This window comes from Ostrinia furnacalis, unplaced genomic scaffold, assembly GCF_004193835.3.
Source record: "Ostrinia furnacalis isolate ACB-3 unplaced genomic scaffold, ASM419383v2 OfSCF2997, whole genome shotgun sequence".
Lineage (NCBI taxonomy): Eukaryota > Metazoa > Arthropoda > Insecta > Lepidoptera > Crambidae > Ostrinia > Ostrinia furnacalis.
In genome coordinates, this window is record NW_021133236.1 from 532,745 (window position 1) to 556,627 (window position 23,883).

General features: G+C 37.4%; 1 protein-coding gene and 1 long non-coding RNA gene across 3 annotated transcripts in view; both read right to left on the reverse strand.

Annotated features, from left to right (window-relative positions):
- Window positions 1-2,001: 2,001 nt before the first annotated feature.
- Window positions 2,002-23,883, reverse strand: part of LOC114356902 (uncharacterized) — a 63,782-nt gene continuing 41,900 nt past the window's right edge. Inside the window, exons 3-8 of the mRNA XM_028310287.1 lie at window positions 9,301-9,454; window positions 8,360-8,545; window positions 7,109-7,332; window positions 5,091-5,307; window positions 3,514-3,717; window positions 2,002-3,064 (exon numbers count right to left, since the gene is read on the reverse strand). Coding sequence (XP_028166088.1) covers window positions 2,918-3,064; window positions 3,514-3,717; window positions 5,091-5,307; window positions 7,109-7,332; window positions 8,360-8,545; window positions 9,301-9,454 — 1,132 coding nt within the window. The 3' untranslated portion in view covers window positions 2,002-2,917. The remainder of the gene's footprint in view (window positions 3,065-3,513; window positions 3,718-5,090; window positions 5,308-7,108; window positions 7,333-8,359; window positions 8,546-9,300; window positions 9,455-23,883) is intronic.
- Window positions 18,398-19,738, reverse strand: LOC114356903 (uncharacterized). 2 transcript variants are annotated; one of them, XR_003656260.1, is made up of 4 exons: window positions 19,327-19,738; window positions 19,034-19,158; window positions 18,558-18,723; window positions 18,398-18,480 (listed from the first exon to the last, which is right to left on the reverse strand). It is a non-coding gene; the product is annotated as an uncharacterized LOC114356903 (long non-coding RNA). The 2 variants fall into 2 exon arrangements; XR_003656259.1 differs by lacking the exons at window positions 19,034-19,158; window positions 19,327-19,738 and having other exon boundaries at window positions 18,558-18,769.

Genomic DNA, 23,883 nt, shown 5'->3' on the forward strand with positions numbered 1-23,883 from the left:
CTGACAGATCAATATATATGTAACTAGCTTTCCGCCCGCGGCTTCGCCCGCGTGGAATTTTGTCTGTCACAGAAAAACTTTATCGCGCGCGTCCCTGTTTCAAAAACCGGGATAAAAACTATCCTATGTTCTTTCCCGGGACTCAAACTATCTCTATGCCAAATTTCATCAAAATCGGTTGCGAGGTTTAAGCGGGAAAGCGTAACAGACAGACAGACAGACAGACAGACAGACAGACAGACAGACAGACAGAGTTACTTTCGCATTTATAATATTAGTTGGGATTGAAGGGAACGTTCCTGAGTGACGCTGATCGCTCGTCGCCGACGCTTCATACAATTCGGCTGTCAGCACTGACGGTCAGCGGGCGTCAGCGTGACTCTAAAATCAGCTTATAATGAAGTCCAAATCATCATAAACATTTACTAAAGATAACATTACCATCAAAAACATGTCAGTTTTATAATAATACTGATTTCAATATTGAGCAACTTGTTTTTGATACTTAAAAGTAACACCAAATGGCACAAATACTTTACCTAAACTTTATTATTACGATTGTCGGTCCATTAAATGCGTGAGCAAAAAATTTATATAATTAATAAGAAAATAATAAATAATCCGGAATCTTCTTATTCTGTATTAGGTAACAACAATAATACATATGTAGCTTCTGGCACGAGTATGGTCTTCATGAAATGGCTTAAAAGGCTTTATTGGCCTTTCTCGGCATTTTATGGCAAGGTCATTTTCCAAGGTAACATTAAAAATAATGAACAGTTTGGCTTGACACCACTGGCGATTGACATGACCCTACTTAGTGGTGCCATCCTGGTAAGTTCAAATTCGATAGTCCTCCTACCGCGTTCACCAGTTGCGCTACTGTCTTCGTCACTAGCAATTGACAGTGATTGACAAGGACAGACTCTACAGTAGTGCCAACTGTTGGGCACCAAAACGATATCCTGTTTCCATGCATGCAAATTAATGCATGTCCATAAATACAACAAAGAATCAGGTGTAACATCATGCTTATAAAAAATATCTTTGGGGCATCATAAGGGAGAGTCCGGTAATTTGGACCAGTTTTTTTCAATCCCATTTTACACATAGTTTTCTTTTGTTTTGGCTAATGTTCATGGTATATAATTAAAGAGAAATTATTCAACTTACTATTTCATAGGTATTAATCAACACAATTGTTATATATTTAGCACAAATCAACAAAATACGAGTTCAGAGCTTCGGTCCAATTTAGCCAACCGGTTCGATAATTTGTACCACAGGGTTACTAAATTGGATTTCAATAAATTTCAAGCCTATGCCAAAAACTATGGCAAAATATTATACGATACATTCTTAACAAATTAGGTAACGAAAAGGAACAGTAGTTAATAACATAGACAATCGATATTGTTTCACACGTTATCACGATTTTGAGTAAAAGTTTTGTAATTCCAATTATCGAAACGCACACTTGTTCCTTATCTACTTTGCCAGTCTTTTGCTTTCATTTATTGCTAGTCAAACATAACTACGCTATTATAACTTCAAAATATGATTTACTAAAAAAAAATTTCAAAATCCTTTGGTAAAGTTCCATACAACTTGATGTGGTACAATTTAACCGACTAGGTGATAGTGCTTTTAAAAAATCGGTAAAAAATAAAGCTTATAAATATCGAAAAATGTTTCAAATAATTGTAATACACACTAATTTACGCTTCTAAATAATATATTAGAAACACCCTGTGATTAAATTTAATAAAATTACAAACTAAACATGCATTGTCAAAAGTTACTTGAAAACAATGAAAAAATACTTTTCAAAATAAAACACACGTGTTCGATGTCACGGCAAAAACCACATGGCCGATATTAATTGAATTTAGTTGTGTATCGCTGAGTGTTGCAATTACAGACATTCAATAAATACTTTACGAAATATGAGGGTGGTACAATTTACCCGGCGGTACAATATACCGAACTCTCCCCTAATATCCTATGAGGCATTGTTGTACATTGCATGCGAAAAATAGTTTACGTAATTGCGTCATTTTAAAAAATTATGTCATCTGTATCAAATTTTATAGCCTGAAAATCTTCAAATTACAAACATATAAAATCATACCTTTAGATAGCAACTAGCAAGTACGTGTGTGAACATTTTGAAATATTTCACTACCTATTTATTACAAATGTTACGCTATGTCTACTATGAAAAATGTGTATTTATTGCTTTGTAGTAAAAAATATATAACGCGATTGACTTTCATGTAATTCTAAATATTGAAGCACTTCTTACTTGTACAAAAACTTCGGCCTTACGTAAATATTTTATCGATATTTGTATGAAATTATAAATAATTTTACGAATCTGTCCAGAGGATTACCTATTTTATTCAGCTAAACTCTGGAATTGCAGCGTCAATCATTCCGTGAGCTAAATCAACCATTTACACAGAGCCAATCTATGATAATAATGCCAATCCAAAACAATAAATTGTCAATCCAACATTGGCAGATATATTTGAGTCAATCCAACGTTGTTGCAATGTATGACAATGTGAGACAGTCCAATATAATGGAATATCGTTCTTGGATTGGCTCTACTTACATTAAGCTAATCTTGGATTGGATAAATGAATTGTAGACGGTTTGGCACTTTGTAAGTGGTTCGTGTAGGTATTTCAGCTCGCGGCGTGACTCTAACATAATATTTACTAAAAAGGTATTAAAGTTTTTATCATACCTGGCAATAACTTCCGTGAATCTTCAAATTCCGTGTTCCATTTCAGTGAAACATTTTTTAAACATTTGGTAACGTTTCTACAGAATCTAAATTAAGTAAGAAACTGTATATTTCTTGTCACTATAATACCTAGACTTTGGTTTGGTAGTGATATCAAATGTCACCTCAACGTGACGTCGCCGGGCAAGTCCTCTTGACTTGTTCTTTTTCTGCGGCCACTCGTTGGGCCAGTTCTTCTGCCCAGCGGTGGGCAGTGCGGTCCACTGTCGATGGCACCGTTAAACAGTTCATTCCACCGTACTCGCATGCAATCTGTAAAGAGATGATAAAATGCAATAGTTATTTATATCGTTAATGCTGGTAACAGGCGTTTATAACATACAGTTTGAGCAATCGATCTTTTATGCCATTTTTCCTACTGATGTTAAGGCTATACTGCTCCGCTGTATATGCCGTCGACAGTTTGATACGCCTACTAACTTGGCGCCCAACGCGTGGTCCTAAAAAATCATTCCCCAACTTACAACCAGTACTAAATTCGATTATAGTTTTCGAGCTTTCTACAAATACTTTAATACAGGCAAGCACATTGGTAACCTAGTAGCGCTCGCTTCGTGACACGCCTGCAAACTTGGCGCCCAACGTGTAACCCCAAAAAATCATTCCGCAGCTTGACAGAGACGCGGTTACTCCGATCGTTCATCACTTTTCGAGCGCTTTCACAATACTTACATAATAGAAGGAAACCAATAATAACTTACTCGATAGTGATGTAGTAGCGCCCTTTCCGTGGGCACGCCAGCCGACGTGGCGCCCGGCGCGTGCTCCCAAACAAAATGGTTGCCCAGCTCGACCGCGTCTCGCGGCCGCAGCGCATATTTGCTGCGATTCTTCAGCGCGTGCGGCGTCGCCCACCGACGCGTTTTGCGCGCGGTTAGTAACGGCGCTGGCGCTTCTGGGTCGTCCTGTAAAGAAGAAGAATGCGATGATTAAAGGTATCTATTAAGGCCTTGTAACACGCGCGATAACCGCGTAGTTTTTGGGTGGTTCTCATAGGCGAGACACTGAGGCGGTAATCATGCGATTACGGTTTGATGCAAATGTACGAGAACTTCCCAGAAATTACGCGGGTATCGCGCGTGTCTGAACCAGACCTAAATAAGTGACAATAAACACTCATCTCACAGAGTATACGAGAGCATTATAGAAAAGAGTGTAATGACGCGAGTACTTAGCGCTAGCAGGCTCCGCACTCGACGAGGCATGACGATCATCATTAACAAAGCAAGATTGTATGTATGTGTAAGTTACTAATCTGCTAAAACTCTCTTACCTCGCATATAAAAGAAGGCGTTTCTAAACAGAAAAGCGGCCGGCGCTTTAGAAGGCGGTCTGTAAGAGGCCCTGAGGGCAGTGAGTAGCGCTGGCAGACTCCACTCCCGACGAGACTTGACGATCACGTCCATATTGATGGCAAAGCAAGGCATGCTTGTATACTAATGAATCTGCCAAAAGTTATAATGCAATCGTACCTCCCACCGCATATAAAAGAAGGCGCGTCTAAACAGAAAAGCGGCTGGCGCTTTAGGAGGAGGGCTGTAAGAGGCCCTGAGGGCAGTGAGTAGCGCCGGCAGACTCCTCTCCCGACGCGGCATGACGATCTCGTCCATCTCAATTCTCAATATCATAGCATTATGATCTACCTAGCTAAGTTAATTCTTACCTCTTACCTCATATAAAAGAAGGCGTTTCTAAACAGAAAAGCGGCCGGCGCTTTAGAAGGCGGGCTGTAAGAGGCCCTGAGGGTAGTGAGTAGCGCCGGCACACTCCGCTCCCGACGAGGCATGACGATCTCGTCCACGTCGATGACAAGCAATATTTGATATAAATCTACCAATAGTTCTGCAAAGATGAAGAGACAAATGGAGCTCTTACCTCCCACCGCATATAAAAGAAGGCATTCCTAAACAGAAAAACGGCCGGCTCTTTAAAAGGCGGGATGTAAGAGGCCCTGAGGGCAGTGAGTAGCGCTGGCAGACTCCGCTCTCGACGAGGCATGACGATCTCATCCAACATAATATCATAGCATTATGATCTACCAAGAGGTTTTAAAGGCTAAGTTAATTCTTACCTCCCACCGCATATAAAAGAAGGCGTTCCTAAACAGAAAATCAGCCGGCGCTTTAGAAGGCGGGTTGTAAGAGGCCCTGAGGGCAGTGAGTAGCGCCGGCAGACTCCGCTCCCGACGAGGCATGACGATCTCGTCTACATCGACGACAAATCAAGATATGACATTTATAATCTGCCAAATATTACGTAAAAATAACTGCACTCTTACCTCCCACCGCATATAAAAGAAGGCGTTTCTAAACAGAAAAGCGGCCGGCGCTTTAGAAGGCGGGCTGTAAGAGGCCCTTAGGGCAGTGAGCAGCGCCGGCAGACTCCTCTCCCGACGAGGCATGACAATCTCGTCCACGTCGATGACGAGCAGCCAACCGGTGGTCGACATCGACCGGTAGAGACAGTCGTTGAAGGCGGCGAACTGGCCTTCCGTTCTGAAATGAATAATATTCGGGATTTTAAAAAAGTATGTATGATTTAAAAGTATAAAAAAACATCGAAGACTATTACATCTACAATAATTTAGATACGGTTACGGTAATTTAAAACCGCAACCAAGTGTGAGCATTGTTGCAAAAACCTATCCTATTCCGTGATAAACGTAAACCGTATTTGCAACACATACAAGGAACACTGACTTGATAGAACTACCTTAAATTGATCATTTTTATTGCTTTTTGTACATAACGATCTATGTTATTAGTAAATAATTATCTAAAATTGAATTATTCTGGCTGTAACAAACTTTCGTAATTACTAAAAATTTCAAAAAAGCTTTTTTCAGAGTTGCGTTATTATTTTCAAGCAAACAAATTACAGAGGAACCAAGTAACTAATGAAGATTGATGATGTGGATACAGAAAGTAAAGCAAATTTTAGTGCCCTAAAAATTTCGCTAATAGCATATGACGCAAACAATTAGGCTAAGTTACTTATACCTCAAAACAACGAATACATCATTTGATAAATTAAAAACAAACGGTGCGAAAGAAAATTTGGATATGGCAGTGTTAAAGAAACTTCGGTCCGCTATTTCTTGAAAATATATCTTCTTCTGATATTATTCAACAATGTTTAATATGAAAGCATATCGAATTAGCCAAGTACATAATAAACACTTTATCGTCAAATTGGTTAAGGTGTATTGTTAATTTTGTATAAATTGCGAAACCTATTTTATTCATTAGTTATAGTTGCAAGTAGGTTCTCTTTTCACATATTTCTCATCTTATTTTATTTAAATGCATTTATGTAACAGATGTTGATTATATGTAGAAGACAAACCGCAAAAGGCGTAAGTTTTTATAACAAAAATTCATGTTCTCGAAGTTTACAAAACGCTGTCCTTTTGTCGATATGACGACTGAAGTACTGAACATCACTCGACCGGCACTTTCCAAATATTTTTCAAATCCAACTATCGATTCCATTAATATTCATATCGATATTCACATTCACATTACTAATTACACAGACTAGAGCCACTTATCATCGATCATTCAAATACTGTTCAGTCGGACAATCAATCATAGTCGCCCGTTCAATCACATCGGGTATTCCCCGTAACTAACCCTACTTGTGACATGTTTGTGCCTAACTTAATATCGATTACACATCGAGAACGTTGCAGTCATCGTTACTATTATGATTGCTTGCTGATGAATATTTGGCAAGCGTAGCACACCAGGCTATTAAAAATAGCACGTATTTTAACCAGATAAGATGCAAGACTTGATGAGCCTATAGTCCTCCATACTACCTAGTACCTACCAAGAATGGCATATTATTATATTTCCTCGAAATAATAAAATCTTATAAAACGAAAACATGTGGCACAAATGCTAGTCATCTCTCGTCGTTAAAAAGGGCTGTACTCCGGAATCAAGCCTATTGTGCACTATAATCATGATCGTTTGGTTCGTGACCCACTTTATGAAAATAACAAAATATCCTTATATTTTGTGTTGGTAAAAAAACGTGATCACGAAATTAACTTTTGAAAACCTTCTTTAACGCGCAAGTCCTCGTGTTGCAAACATGTGCTTCTATTTCTTTTGTATAGGTGACAATAACTATGGTCAATGGTCATATATTCACATGTCAAAATACGACAAAAGTATGCTATCTTGTCTGATTTATCATCATCATCATCAGATCATTTTTGATCTCCTCTGCAGAATCACGACTTTCTGTAATTTACCAGGAGAACGAGCACAATTCTTTATGATTACTCACCTGATCTCCACTTTAGATATGATAGGCAGTTTCCAAGGCAGCAGCGTGACGAGCCCCTGCCTCCTGTAGTGGTCCAGTAAACATCCCACAGGCGCGGAGAGAGACTCGTTGTACATGTAGAAATGGCTGGCCCCTAATATACGGTTCAGCTCGAACCATTCGATCAGCCAGTCACCCCGGGAGTATGAGAAATGGAATGGTTTGACGCACACATGCAGCGTTTCCTGGAAATTAATAAAAAATATTTGCAGTTTTGTAATTTTTTTATCAACACTATTGATATTCTTCAGTCAGACTGTGCAGAGAGAGACTGTGTGTGTGAGATTTGATATTATGTTTCTAAACACGAAACTCGAGAACGGCTAATCATTATCCAAATATTCATCCACGCAAAATTTTGTTCCCAGCAGGATTCAAGCCCAAACCGCCGCTGAGTGTACCAGATCAGGCGGCAATCAAAATAATAACATAAATATGAATTCGTGATCAGCAGTTCACGATAAAGTATTTCTTTATTTTACGCGCTATTTCAGAAGCATTATACCGTGCCTGAGGCTGTAACAACAGCGCATTGTTCCGCAGTATCTCTATATTCAAGAATACACTCTTGAACACACTAATCTTTTTGTTGCCCCGGGCGATCCCCACAATGGCCGACTGTGGCGCGCTGCAAACACCAGATGCCAGATATAGCCCGTTTGCTTATAACCACCGAAACAGATTCCCACTTGTGCGTTATCTAATGCATTATTCATTGGTTAGTTTAACAAGTTTGAGGATGGGCTCGTTGTGAGAATGTTCTATTATTTAGTTCCGTTAATGGCCGTTTTCATTAGAAAACGAAAGAAATGTTAGCGGAATTGGCCGCTTTAATCTAACATGCTGCATGCTATCTGGGGGATTATGATGCGTAAATTCTGACGAAAATTGATGTTTTATTGATGAATATTTAAAATTTGAAAATAAATTAGCTGCGAGAATGGAACAAGAATATGAGCTGTCGAATATAATTATCTTCTGCCTAAAGCGAATGCCTGCCACTAGTTTCCGAATACTTAGATGTCTAGTTGTTTAGCTACCTACGCCACATTCCACGCAGTTACCAAGAAATTCTACTTAAGACTGTTAGTCGCTTAGAAGTTAGGGGTTGGTATAATTCTATTTACCAAACATACTTACCTACAACTGCCTTAGTAACTGAACGGCATGACTACGCTATACTAAGGTATTTTAGAAAGAACAAAAACCTACCTCAATACCGCTCTTAGGTTCCGTGTCCAGTACAGTAAGCAAGTTGGTCGGTGGTCGTGTGGGTGAGCTGGCTGCCACCACTGAGATGGAAGCTCCTACGGTATCTTGGGGCTTCACACCAGTATCACGTAGCAAACACAGAACATAGGTGGCGCTGTACTTCAGGTTCCAGTTCTCGCGGATAGCCTGAAATGGATTAAAAAAACATTGCACATGAATAAGAGTTACAACATTATCATCACAAATTAATGATATTGGGGACATTTTTTTCTGATAAGCATACTCGTAATGTTTGGCTAAAATGTTAAAGGTGAACACTTCTTATCTCTTTACTTTGTAATTTATTAATCGCATCAAGAGGAAGAAATTATATCCACGAAAAGAGATCTACTTCTAAAACGATCATTGGGAAGAACATCGGTAACACTCGTTACCGAAAGTGAATGAAAGGGTAACGGAGTAACGGGGCTAGTCCCACCTCTCCTTCCCACCACTGTAACTCTTGTATAGCCGGAATCTACAGTTTTGTTTGGCCTCCTATAAGACCCAACGAGTGAAGGTTGATTACTCCCAGAGAATAGCTTGTTGTCTTGAAACTGTACTATTAGTGTCGAGGTGTGGAATGAAGTGTTTCCAATTCCAAACTAGATATCATTTCCGAAAATTTATTAAACGATACCTAGGCGTAACGGGACTAGTTCCACCTATCCTTCCCACAACTGCAACTCTTGTATAGCCAGATTCAATGAAACCCAACCAGTGAAGGATATACCGTGAAGGACTTAGCTATAGCTTACCATCTCGAAACCTTACTTAATTACCTACTGTCTGTATAGTAGGTAGGCATACCTACTGTCTTGTTTTCTGTGGTGCACAATAATGTGTTATCTATCTACTTATTAGTGTCGAGGTGTAGGACGTAGCTAGCAGATGAATCTCACCTTAACCCTAGCCTTGAGCGTGAGCGTGCGGTTATCAGGCAACCAGATGCGACACATGACTGCATCGGCGCCGCGCGTTTTAGTCGCTGCGATTATGCGCACCGCCGCAACTGTTCGCCGCTCTACGAACGCTGAATATACGTAGAACCTAAACCTGCAACAAAATTACTGTGTTCAAGGAAAAATGGAATTAAAAATGCTTGTTTAAGACGATATAAGCTTGTTTCGTTTTAATTATATTTTATTTATAAACCAATGGAAAAAGCACGTCAATCATCAATCAAACGACGTTATTCCAAAGATAAGGGCCTTGTAATTCAAACGTACCTAAGTATGCCCGAAGATCTATGGAACATAATGTTCTTTCTTTGGCATCATTAAGAAAATTAACCTCCCTGGAGTGACCAGTTAATATTAATTAACGGATAAACAGACCCGAAGGACAAATCGAAGGTTGTTTGAGTAACTAATACCAATGGATTGATCCTGACCACGATCAGTATTGGGTTACGACGACAAGGCCGCGAAATGAAATTCATTCGGAATTAGTCGCACGGAATCGTATCGGTATCGGACGGAGCAAATTACTTTGATTAGTGAATCATGAATAGTTCTTGGTAATTTAGCTTTTAAACTGCTATTTACTCCAGTTGATCTAATGACAAGATTATTTCTATTTAAACTTTGCTTGTGCTCTCTATCTGATAAAAAGACCGGTATTTTATTTGACTAGGTTAAACCTCGGTCTCATAGAGCTTATTTGGAATTTCTGGGTCACTTTTAACCACTTTAGGTTCGTCTTCATCTTTAGTCATAGATTCTACCCTGTCATTGGTCTATTAATATTGAAATTCAAAAAATCTATGCTTGAGACTGAACCTAGTCTTACAGACTCCTACAATTTAATCCTAAAGTTGTTGTGAATAGGGTTGGAAATTCAAATTAATCAATCATAGCACTTAACGATGACCTTTGTCACCCTCACCGAGGGATGCTAACTAAAGTTCAAACTAGTTCTGTTAACCTTTGAATAATGCATTTTTGGTTAACCCTAGAATAGTCAACTCGGTTAGGCAAACGTCGCAACTCGCAAACTAATTTGGTGTAATCAGCGTTTGACTAGTTAGGCATGGGAATGGGATTAGGCGTAAACCATGTCAAAGCGAATGCGAGATTCGATCTTAATTGCAATCATCGGTGTAAATGAGCAGACCACAGCTCGACACTTCGAAATAAATCGTAACTTCTTTCAGATGATCAGAGTGCTGTTTGCAAGATAATACGGGTAGAAGCTTCTTCAGTTTCAATCGGACTGAGTGACGAGTCCGAAAAAACACTTCTATACAAAAAAGAAGCTAAGAGCTCTTATATCAACGAGCGTGCTTATGTACCTACCTATTACAGTGCTTGTATTTTAATTTTATTACTAGTAGTAATAGATTACCTGCGTTGTCTAGGACGTTCCTGAAATGGCATGATATTTATTGTTGGTTTTATGGTTGTATCAATAAGTGAAGTGGAAATAATTAGGGCATTTTAATTAATGAAAATTTTAGTGACATTAAAGGTAGAGTCATGTCAACACACGACTATAAAAGGTAACAATAACGTAGTATAATAGCAAGTGAAGTCCAAATGTATGAGAACGTAAATAAAATGACAGTAATTAGAACGGAAGGATCTGTGCGCTGCTAATTTTCATTCGTAATGAACATTGTATAATGTGCATAGCGACAGTCGACAATAAAATTGCGATGTACGATAATGTACAAAAGAACGATTAATGTAATAGAGTATGCTGGAAAAATTGGGATAAAGGTGCAACAAAAATGGGAACCACTTTAAAGGCCAATATAGGTAGGTAAAGCAATTTTATACAGCACAGCCAAAAGAAGCTTCATAACATACCTAGGCATACTGCATTATCATCTAACAATACGAGAACGATCAAAACCGTTCACAAAACCCTGAATCGGCATTTAATTTGCAATCGAGAAATGATAACTAAAATCTAAAAATGACAACAATCTAAAGATAGGCGTGACTAAACTAATATCAGTTTTACTACCCCAAAATCCATAGTTCAATTTAATTAATGCACCGTTTGCTTTCCCTAACCAAAGAAAAATAAACATTCATAACACAAGCGCGTCGGGACCTAGCACGAGCCGCCTCCGTCGATTCGCTCGAATTGGAAAACGCAAATATTTGGAGGTGCCCACTACTGTAGATTGTGTAGAACTAGATCACGGTTTAGATTATTAAGTTACTTCACGAGATTGAGTTTCGTGGGAGATTTTACTGGTTATATTAACATACAGGCTACGAAGATATTGATGATTTATGATAACATTGTGAACTGCATTAATGAAATTGAGTAATTTCATTAATGAATAAAAGTAGGGGAGAGCGGGGCTGAAAGTGCCCGGGGTAAATTAGCTGTGACATATGTTTGAAATAATGACATAAGTACAGGTAATTTGTTTTTTATATAATTTTAGTATTTAGTATTATAAAAACTGTCAATTTATTATAAAAAGTATAATGAATAAATAAGTTATTGTTATACTGATGTCTTTTAAACTCTAAATTAGTTTACATTCATGTAAAACACCTAGCATTATCAACGGAACAACCGACCTCAGCCTCGGCACATCTTGCCCCAAAGTGGGGCTGGTAGTGCCTTGCCGCCGCTGAGTAAAAAAATCACTTTTTCTTAAAAACTATTTAAAATGCATATTATATATAAATAAATTTGTAAAATATATTAAATTTGCTTTAGGATGCACCACTACTCTCAGACATAGCACTTGTTTTATCCGAATCATTTAAGGATTTGTGAAAATCGGCACTTTCAGCCTCGCTCTCCCCTATGTAACACTTTAGTAACATTTCCTATGTTTTATTCTATAATACTTTGATGTCATTCAGATAAAAGAAACAATGAAAATGGGTCGGCCACTATCCGTACGTACAATAAATAAATCGTTCTAGTCACATGATGCAGGTAATTAACTGCAATACATAAACAGATACAGATTAGCAATTCCAGCTAAAATAGGTACGCTTTGAGGGTCACATTATCAACAATAACGTAGCACAGGTCAAACAGGGTGACTTCAATTTGGTGTCACATTTCGGAGATAACAAACTTGCAAAACAAAAAAGAATAATATGATAAAGAATTGACACACTAAACTCATGTATTTAACAGACCTACTATGGTGACTAGATATCATATAAATATATTAAGAGGTAGGTTACATTATTTATAAAATTGATAAGTACTGCATCGTTCAACTTACAAATTGAAAAATACCAATATTGACTGACACGTTAAAATATCCAGTTTGTCTTTAATGCAATTACGATACCATTAAAAACAGGTCAAGCTGAGAATGAACGATGTTTTTTCGTTTATATCCTTAAATAGTTAACACATGGAAGTGTCTATGTGTTAAGTATCTATGGCAGGGTTTCTCAAACTTTCGGCTCCATGAACCCCTGTAAAAGGTTCAAGGTGACAGCGAACCCCTTAAATCGCCCCTTACTTGAAATTAACTATTGAAGAAAACAAGGTTACTTGTTTCTTGTCGCAAATGGAGTCAATTTAGGCGATTTTGGACAATTTTAATTCAGCCACCATTAAGTACGTAAATCTTTTCGCGAACCCCCTGCCCTCGAATGGCGAACTCCTAGAGGTTCGCGTACCCACTTTGAGAAATCCTGATCTATGGATATAAACGAAAAATAATTGCATGCATTAGGCAAATACATCATACATTCCAGTAATTGCCAAACCGTGACGCTCTCCGCGCGCGCGATCAAATATCTGTCATGCCCAAGAAAAATGACCTTATTTCCTTGCCGGTTGCGAAATTGAATCCTGCCTAATATCATGTTGTTATCGTGTTGTCGTACAGTACACCTGTCATCGATCAATCTTGGATGTTCAGATTAAGTGGGTAATTTCACGGCAGACGCACAGCCGACGGATATGAAACGCGAGTGGGTCGCGACCCGGCGAGGGCTGTCAGCTGGTGACATTAGTACAATGTGGTCATTGGTCACCTTTTTTATCGCAATTAAATATCTACAAATTGGAGGTGAGATAACCAGTTGCCCTCGGTTGAGGACTGGGTGAATCTCGCTTCCACTTTGAGCCTGATCGTCTTCCAAAGAAATGCAGACCAAGAGCTTCCTCGTTGTGGTAAAAAGACAAGCCGTTTTTATCCATATTAGGACCCGAATTATGAAACCTATAAATTATGAAAAGGATAAAATTCAAGGCTGTAATTAGTCTATTAAAAAAAACAAATAATCTTGCTTTAGACTATGCTCAAGGGCGGGTCAAGTTTCGAGTGCCGTTTCAAAATAAAACTTGTTTTAAAGTACTAAGTCTAGAAGTCCATATTTCCAGTCCAATTCTGTATCCCCGAACTTCAGTCCAACAGCCAGCTGTCAAATATATAGCAATAAGCGTCAACCCTACGGGCAATACTCCAGGAAATGGAAAAACACTTCGTTCACAACAGACGGTGAGCATCGGGAAATTGTCCTATGCTATTGTCGGGCGGGAGAAACACATTCATTTCGAATGATGCTATAAATGGTATCAAATAAATAAAAGATATTCAAATTTGATAGCCTTTTATGTATACCTGAGGGTTATTACTGATAGTGGCAGTAGATAGTAGCATGATATAATAGTAAAGTATGTAACAAATAAACGCCCAGTGACTTTTCTGCCAGATATCTTTCCGAGATCTGTGAAACCAAAAGTTGTAGTTTTTTGACACTTAAGTTCCTCATAGGCTATTATGGACTTTTTTTGAGGACGGGCTTAACCTGGCCATAATACTCTACATACTCAATATAAATTGAGTAATCAAAACCACCTAAATGTTATGTATTTGTTTATGCTAGGAAGTGCTTATTAATCAGGTTGTCAGCGTATTTTAGCATATAACTGCGAGACGTTGAACTCACATACATTTCCATACAAATTACCATGACAAAAATGCGACCCTATCGCCTGCTTTACAATTTTAGGATTAGCAAAAACCACACAAAACCAAATTCTGAATTCTTCTGAATTTATTTAACAAATTTTTATATATACAAAATAACTTTCCAATACCGATAGTTTTTGGAATAAATTTTGATACGAATACAAGGATCGAAACATTACTTACTAAAATTACATAATTCATACTTAGATCTAAATGAAATTTGTTTTCAGGCGAAATATTGTGCCTGTAGCAACGTGACTATAAATAACTAATCAATATGTCAAAATCCTAGTTCACGGGCAGTCTCAAGTTCCATTTGCCACAGTAACAAGACTACGTGGGTCATAAATACCTAAATACTTTCAGATACAATCCCCTATCTAGTCAGGGAGAACGTTACCTCATTTATTATGCCAATATTATCGGGGCAAATATCGATGTGATGGTGAATTAGCACTCTCGGGACAGAGGCCAATCGACTTCGAACTGTGAATAATTAATATGAAATATGCAGATCGATTCGAAACGCCTCAAGAACCCCCACTTTGTGAATTTGCAATTGGTTGGAATGGTGACGTCATTCAGTACTTTCCCGCACAACTTTCTTTGTTATCACCGTCTTCCATCGTGTGGGCTGTTAAAGTTGTGATAAGACTTTATGTGCCGCTCTGGGCGTGTGATATCGTACCATCAGTTGAAAGGATTACCGTGGACTTTAATTTGAAGGGTCTTAGGGCAAGTTTCTTTTCGAGTCAAGATCTCAAGGTCAAGCTTTAGATATTGAAAGAGCTTCGAAAGATCAAACATGAAATAGAAATAAGAAAAATCCTTCAAGATAAAAATTGCGTAAAACAACTTTTTTGACAACATAAAGCTTTATTTCAAGAATAAATAAATTTTTTGATGTCATAATTTAAACAATCAATTGATTTAGACCTGCAATGCCCTTACCAGAACAAGGTTTAATATTCAAAACGTCTCATTAGAAATACCATTGTCTAAAAACTATAGAAATTAGTACGAGAGCCCACGACCAAAACCATGTCTCATAGCAATACGGCAAAAACCCTATAAAATCGTTAGATTGTATGATTCTGAACCCGACTAGGTGTGTAGTAACGGTCGAAAGTGTAGCAACTGCGTGGGAGGCCATTTCTGCTGTGTCAAAAAAAAAAGACAGTCTGTATTATAGCAATACGTCTGATAGTGAAAATGTACATAGATTTTATAATTGTATTACGAAAAAGTTTGTTTTCAGACATTTTGCGCGTAGCATATAGCCTGAGCGCATTTTTGAAAATGTCAACAAATTTAGCCGACCTGTATCATAGCAATACGGATAATTATTTTTTTCAACATTTCGTATTGCTGCCATGATTACCAAAAACCTGTTTTCAGACACTTTAAGTGTATCAAAAAGTTGTATGATAGAGAAGGTGCTACCTACACTTAATTTGTCTGATATAAATTTTTTGCACATGTGGACAACTTATTTTATCATGTCCAACAATTTTCAGACATATTGCTATGATACCGATCGGTAAAATTTGTTAACATTTTCAAAACGGTCTCAAAATTTAATGCGTTCACATTTCCGTCTGAAAATTGTTTTGTTCGCATCAAATAACCAAAATTTACTAATAAAAAAGATTTTCAGACGTATTGCTATGAGACATTTTTTTTGTCTCATTTTTAATTTTTTTAAGTGATTTTACGGGTTTGCGCTACACCACTAACGTCTGAAAATAATGTTTCCGGTATCTCAGAACTATCATTCAACTACAGTCTCCAAATCAGACATATTGCTATGATGCAGTTCGGTAAAATTCTTTGACAATTTTGAAAATTCGGTCAGATCAAACGCTACGCGGAAAATGTCTGATATTGGTATTTTCGAGTTCAGGATAATCGTATCTATCGATTTGATGCGGTTTTGGCCGTATTGCTATGAGACAAAAATTTTGGTCGCGGGCTCTCGTACTAAATAGTTTCAAGTTTAATCTTATTCTAAAGAAATAATCACGCTTAAAGGTGCTTATTAATCCTATGATATTAATAAAATTTGGATATGAATAAAATCGTTTCTTTTATTCTATTGAGGAAAATCTGGCAACAATGCCAAATTGTCAACGACAAATCGAGTGCCATCACTTACACAGGTTAAGGAGACTCGTCTAAAGCAGAGATATTCGTAGTAGTCGATGGTATCAGAAGTACAATAACTTCAACCGTATCGCTAATATTACGGCTTAGGTCGTGCAAAATTACCCTTGATCGATATTTAGCGAACCGCTTCCCGTAGCTCGGGGACGGCCTGAAATTTTAATGTGAACCTGATGCTATTTTCCGTGTGGCCAGTTTTCTTTTTGGTCCAGCTCTTTTTCAAGACTCGCTTGAACTTCTTGACAACGAGCGGTTTCGTTGCAGCGCTTTCGAGAAGCTGCAAAGAGGTTTTAATCTGAACAGTAATCAAATATTCAGCGGTTTGAAACTATGCTTTATAAAACTTAGGACAAAGCAACGGATTCGCTGGAGAAAGTGTAATAAGCGACAGTATATTGGCATATTCTTTTTACTGAGAATTTTGATTCTGAAAACGTATGCAAAGTATGAAATATCTTCCCATGTACTCTTCTACATACAATTACAGACGTAATGAAAACTTGCGTACCTCACAAAGAAAAGTATAAGTATTTTATTGTAAAATTTTTGCGTTACTCAAATTATGTTACCTACCAATTGTTTTGCCATAAATAACAGTCATTTTGAGTACTATACCTATGACTATACGTATGCCCATTTATTATTAGAACAGGTAAAGGATGTGATAAGGAAGGTCAAAGTGTCATATCGAGTATTGGCACATAATATCGTCACGTATCATACAAAATAGGACTTTGTTCACCTATAAATACGTCAAATTTTAAATGTGAACTTAACCTTACTCAAGTAACTTTGGTTTAATTAGATCCAGCTCCAAACATTCACAATATTTCAGGCATTTCAGCGTGGTTGTCTAGCAACGTCCCCAGCTATTTGAGTTCCAAATTAGTGTCACTGAGTGGCCCAAAGAGTTTCTGAGCGGCATGTCGATNGATTTTGTTCAATTTTTTTTTATATTGTAAAGACCAGTCAGATATATAAATTGACAAAAACCACCGAAGTTTGGGACTTTTTTATTTTTAATGAAATAATCATGAACTACTTGTGCAGTTTATGACAAATTGCTTCAGTAGGTACTTTACTAAAGTGCATTTTATTTAAGCCCAAGTAATAGAGCTGTGGTTGAAACCAACCCACTAAGTTTGTTTGGGATATAGAAAACTTTATCTTGTATGGATGTTATGCCATGCACATACTTATGTCACAAATGCCATTAAAACTTAATACATTATTTTTCATACTGTCTTTTTCAGCATAACATTCCACAACTCCTCCACGTACCTACTGTTAGTGCCTTTTCACACGTTCCGGTTGCCGGCTATCCGGCGCCGGGTACCCGGTGGTGAAGTGTATGGGCATGGTACGTAGCTTTCACATGTTCCGGCGTAATTAATCCGGCATGCCCATACATTTGACGCCGGGTAGCCGGCGCCGGTTAGCCGGCAACCGGGACGTGTGAAAAGGGCCTTACTCCACCGCCGTCTCAACAGCGATCGGAATACGCGATATTTACTGAGAGATTCCTGAGGGTGGTAGAACAGCAGGACTTGCAGACATTGTGTGGAACGCAAAGCGGAAAGAGAAGAGACACTGACTGAATCCCTGACTGAACTGGGAAAAGGATTGGAAGCTTTAGCAGAAGCTAATAAATGGATTAAAGATAAAATATTACTACAGCTTTATTTGTTTAATTTCTTTACTACATATTTCTATTACTGTGCCCCTCAGAAAGTAATGATAATTAGAGGTAGTCCTAATAATTATTTTAAATACGAAATACATTTATACATAGGTATATTTTATTATTCAAAATAATTAAGATAAAACAAAAATTTTAATGAAAGTTTGTACATATCCACACTTATTATTCTTTTAGGTACCTACATACATAGAGATGTAAAATGTTTGATTTATAGTTTGCAGAATATGAGTGCTTCTGGGGAATTATCTTCGGTACCACTCACTGGTGTCATTAGGCAGGCGCGTGGAGCATATCCTAAATCACCTAAAAAAAGAACACAAGCATCAATCACACATTACAAAAATTAAAATTGCCTCACATCCTAAGTAGTAGTGACTCACCAAGCAAAACCACTTCATCACCAGCCTTTGTACATCTCTTAAGTGTTTTTTTTTACTATAGGTAGGTAGATACAGTGAATAAAAATAAATCAGACTTGCATAGCACCACCATTCCACCATATTAAGTTGGATCCGCATTTGACTTATTTAGATCTTTATCTGTTATCTGAAAAAAGAAATAATATTAGAAGACACATTCTTCGAGTGGTGAGGTTACAATGACATAAGGGTGAAGAAAGACCTGCTCTATCACACAAGGACATAAGTTATTTATTGTATTAAATATAAGCATAAGGACTAAATTTCCTTGCTAATGTAACAATATTTATTATGTAATTGTATGTGAATGTACCTATTGTGAACTCGTTAGCTTTATATCAAACCCTAGTGGTTTTCAAAGCTATCTAAATGCAACTATCCCAATGTAATTTTCTAAAAAAACTATTACAAAATTGATACCTACCCAATTTACCTACCGATTGCACTTTCTTGCATGGTAACCTTTGCGACAGTAAAAACGTTATCGTTCTCTGCTGGTAAATTTATTAATTACTTTACAGATTACTGCCTTTAGCCAAAAATGACAAGGTGCATAATATCTCTGAAACAAATCATTAAATTTATATATGGTATTCCAACGAAGTATGTAATAAAATACAGACTCTAGCTACTGATACTGTATGAAGATCCATGTATTCATTGTTTGAAATCTATTTTAAACTGTGTAATAATATCAATGTAATAAAAATATAACTTTACATAAGCTTACCTTTACTCGAGTTGAAATCCATTTGCCTTTAATATAAACATTCGTGTCATCCCTAATATGCATAATTTAGTTCAAATAAATATCACAAAACTTATTTTTAACACATTTGAACACTAATAAAAGTAATTTTAATGCAATTTTCTAAAACTCCGTCTATTCTCACTCACAAAATACTAACTTTTTATTTGACATTTTGGAGCGCATTCGAGTGCGAAGTGTGTTTCGGAATGGGGCTGGAATTTCCTTACAGAATGCCACTCAAAACGTCATCCCATACAAAATCTCACGATCAATTAGTTCAACCCGCTGCCGCGCCGACAAGCGTAGCGCTAGAGTAAATTCGTGCCGACGATCGAGTTTATAGAATGCAAATCTAAAAACTCATCGCGGATTTAGTTGCGATGTCTAGGTGAAGGTTACGATAGGAAACGCACGTCCTAGCCCATTATGTTACAGTTGCACTGAAAATACGACTTAGTTTGTAACACTAGAAGGTTAATTTTAATACATACGTCTACATTGCAGACAGAAGTTCCTTGGCTTTTGTTACTTCGACTACCTACTAGCTTTTATTTCATATGTGTGACAATGATTATTTGAGAGACTATGTTGTGAATTTCATTCATCAATACCGCTGAGATTAAATTCAAATTGTATTAGTATTTCAACTTACTGAAAAATTCACAGGCCGTTTTCAGCGGCTCCGTCCAGAGATTTATTGTTGAAAGCTAGCCTCCCCTCGCAAATATTAATTTACACTGGAACAAATGGATGGCCTAAAAGTGCCTAACTTTGGCTAAGAGCAATTAATAAAATAGTTAACTATTTTTAAATTATTCAACTTCCATCTGAGGCAATCGATTTTATTAAGTTTAAACAAATAGTAAGTTTCGTATTATAATGAAACGAAACTTTCTATTTTGATCCAATAGATATACCCTTTGTGTAGGTAAGTTAAGTTGAGACTTTTAATCCTTTGTGTAAGCATTAACCAACAGTTAAATTAAAAAAACTGCAATTTTCCACTGAATGACTTCAACACCCGAACCAGCAGACCTATACCTACACTTCCACAATCAATCATCTAAAACAGCAATCTGCCAGTTCCAAGCACGGCCCAAATTAGTCGGCGAGCTGCAGGTGCCCGAGCCGAATGAGTTTCGCCGAGAGTCGTCCGCCACGCGTGCGGAATACGCAAACACGCCCTACGCTATTACACCACACTTGCTGGCTGCATCAGTAAGTTCACACATATTAAATACTTGAACTTGAAGGGAAACAAACGACTGAATTCCGGGCCATATTAAACTAAGTCAATTGTGAATTTTATCAGAGTAAATACAAATGAGTAGGTCAACTTCATAGAAATGCACCGGCGCAACACCCCGCTAATCCACGCTAAATTTTGTCAGTGTGTGCGTGCGCGCCGCATTTGTATTGGCGCGCTCACATATACAAACCGCGCTCGGTGCGTTTCTATGAAGATGACCTACTTACTCATATGTATTTACTCTGATTTTACGCAAGCAATCCCCTGATCTAATGACATTCATGGTCTTGAAGTTGAGTTTAGATTCTTACTTGAAACTATATTAATAGAAGCATATTCATATGATTTCAAAAGGGCTTTATACTTCTTTTAAATCCGGAGATCCTGATTCGATTATCAGATGACACGGACAAGACAATAAAGCATTGGAGGACAGTTAAGCTTTGAAAGTAAACCATAATACTTATCAAACGCCTACTAAAAGTCTTATAAAGCTGACGAGGTACTCGATCTTAGCTGTTACACTCTGCTTATTTGATGTGGGTCTACAGAAATCATTCACAGTATCCTTGGTAATCAAAAGAAATCAGTAAGTCTGCTTCATTTTCGTCTTTTACATGGTTACACCCCTACATAACTCACATACACCTTTTCAGATGCACGCACTCAGTAGGGGCCCACAAATAACTGACAGATGTCCCACATAAAATAGAGTCCATGCTACATTTTATTTGTATCGAATGCCGCAACACCATCGACCATAACCATAAGTTGTCTGTGGTTTAGTGGTTTGAGAGAGTCCCTTCTCTCACTTGACCCCAGAAACCATGAGGTTGATTACACACTCAAACCTACTGCTACTGTGTTGGATGTTATTATGGTCAAAACATAGTGAACTTTAATTAACCTGAACGTCCTGTAAGACAACTTTGTCTTGGAGTCGCACAGCAATACGCGTCGGTCCAGCGAAGCGAAACAGATGCCGGCTTACAAAGTTTGATAAAGACCAGGGTACGGTAATATACAATAAGTCATTTCAACGATTCCCAAAGAATTAGGTCCTATTTCGTCTGTATAATGTAGGTATTTATTGAAATGTCAATATCGAAAGTATTGTGACATTTTCAAATAGAAATAACAGCCTTGAAGTTGCTTTTCTCGAAAGAAAATTTAGTGACATACTTGAAACACTATCAACTGTACAAAATAACTTCGAAAATAAACGAAATCCGACATTGCCTGGATACGCTAATTTTATTTTCAAGCAAGATATCTACGAATCTGACATCTATCTTAATCTCTGTTCCACAAAAACACCCTCAGAAGTGCAACCCCAACCATTAGCCTAACGAGACGTTAATGACGCGGAAAAGCTATACCCGGATACAACGGTGTTAACATTAAAAAAACTTTCACATTTCAAATGGGAGTATTTCCACCACAAAATAACGCAGTTGACCCAATTCTTTACACGCTCGCTTGTCGCCTAGCCGAGCGCTTCCAGCGCTGCTTATTTTATGAAACCTTACAAACGCAAATTGTCGCAAAGCCGCCCCACATTTCTTCGCAAATTTCAACGGACCCATTAATTAAATAATATACGACTCCTGTAAGTACAATAATTGCCTAAAGTAAGACAAAATAAATTTATGCAGAGCCCGCGCAGACAGGTTCTTATGAATTGCAAATTAGTGTAATAATATAACGACATTAACAACTTTATTATTGTAAAGACGTAAAGGAAAAGAAAATTAAATAACTGAAGCGGAACCTTTGTTTTTCGATGACCTCATTCGTGTAACTTCCGTCTAATGTTTCTTTTTCTTAATTTCTGTTTATGTTATCTAACATTTCCAAAAACGATTTCCGTAATTTTAATGTTATTCACATAATAAAAACGACATCTCTTTGTTCCTTTAAGAAGACAGTAAAATAAATAAATAATATCCCGAAGGATGAGTTTCAAGATCTACTTAATGCAAAATACATAACTGGGATACTGTATCAATTTTCGCATAATCTCATTCCTATTCAAATTCCCACTACAATCGGTAACTGACAGTAAAAAATAGTAAGAAAATTCTTCCCCTCAGCGCAAATAAAATTGTAACCCTAACCCTAAAATGCGATACCACCAAAGCGACCGCCGATAATCTTACACTCGAGCAAGCATTTGTGTAACGCGTCGCGAACAAGCCGCTAAGGGTTAGTGATGCCACTAAATAATTTGTCGATAGATTCTAGCTACGAACGACAGCACATCATCTAAAGTCTAAACAATATGAAATCTTATGTAATATCTGTACAGTCTGATTAGCTGTCGACTGTACAAAAAGGCATTAATATCAAATATCTTAAAATTTAATCAATATCAAAGTCGATAAAGCTTTGAAATTATATGGAGAAATTCGTTTTAGAAGTTAATTTTCTTTTTTCAGATTGGCACAGGGCATCCCTCGGGGTCTGTGCTTTCTCGAATATTTATTAAATTGTATATTATTACTTAAGAAGTGAAATCCATTAAATAACTGTTCATAAATAAAGAAACACGGAAAATATAGGCAAATCTAGTGTTCGAAAAAGAGAACATCATAGAGTTATATACGTATATCAAATAGTGGTTTAAAATTGTGCCCGTATGTAGATGCGATCCCCGTTTAATATGGTAAATGTAAGGGAAAAATTGATGCAAATTTTACGGCGCAATTTCGTCCGAAGCAGCCTCTGATGTTTGCGGTTACTTTACCGTGGCACGGGGGTTGAAAACGCGGGCGGCTCGTTGCCACGGCAATATCTGTGATTACGACAGCGGCTAACCATATTTTGGTATTCTACATAAATAAATCGAGGGTCAAATGAGCGATTTTTGTCTGAACATAGAATCTCAACTATCGAGGTCTCTAAATCTATCGATATAAAGTGCATCACTACAAAGGGCTGCAGGTAGGGTTGACACTGTAGTAGGTTAAGCCGCATTTTTACATAATTTATTTATTCAAGAGCCTTGAGCGTGTTTGCGGAGCTCTCTGACGTAGCAGGTCCTTCTGTTCTAAACATTATGCCCTTTTTTCGTTATTTCTTATAGATATTTTGGGGCGACTTACCTACTTTTTACCTTTTTCCTGTTTTCAAGAAAAACGCGGGAGATAAATTTTCTTAATTTTATATTACGTAGGTACTTTTCACACATTGTGACACCAGAGAAGCACATTTAAATTGAATAATTTCGCAGAAATAAAAAAACTAGATTTAGACTAATTTCGCAAACCTATTTCTCCATTGATGTG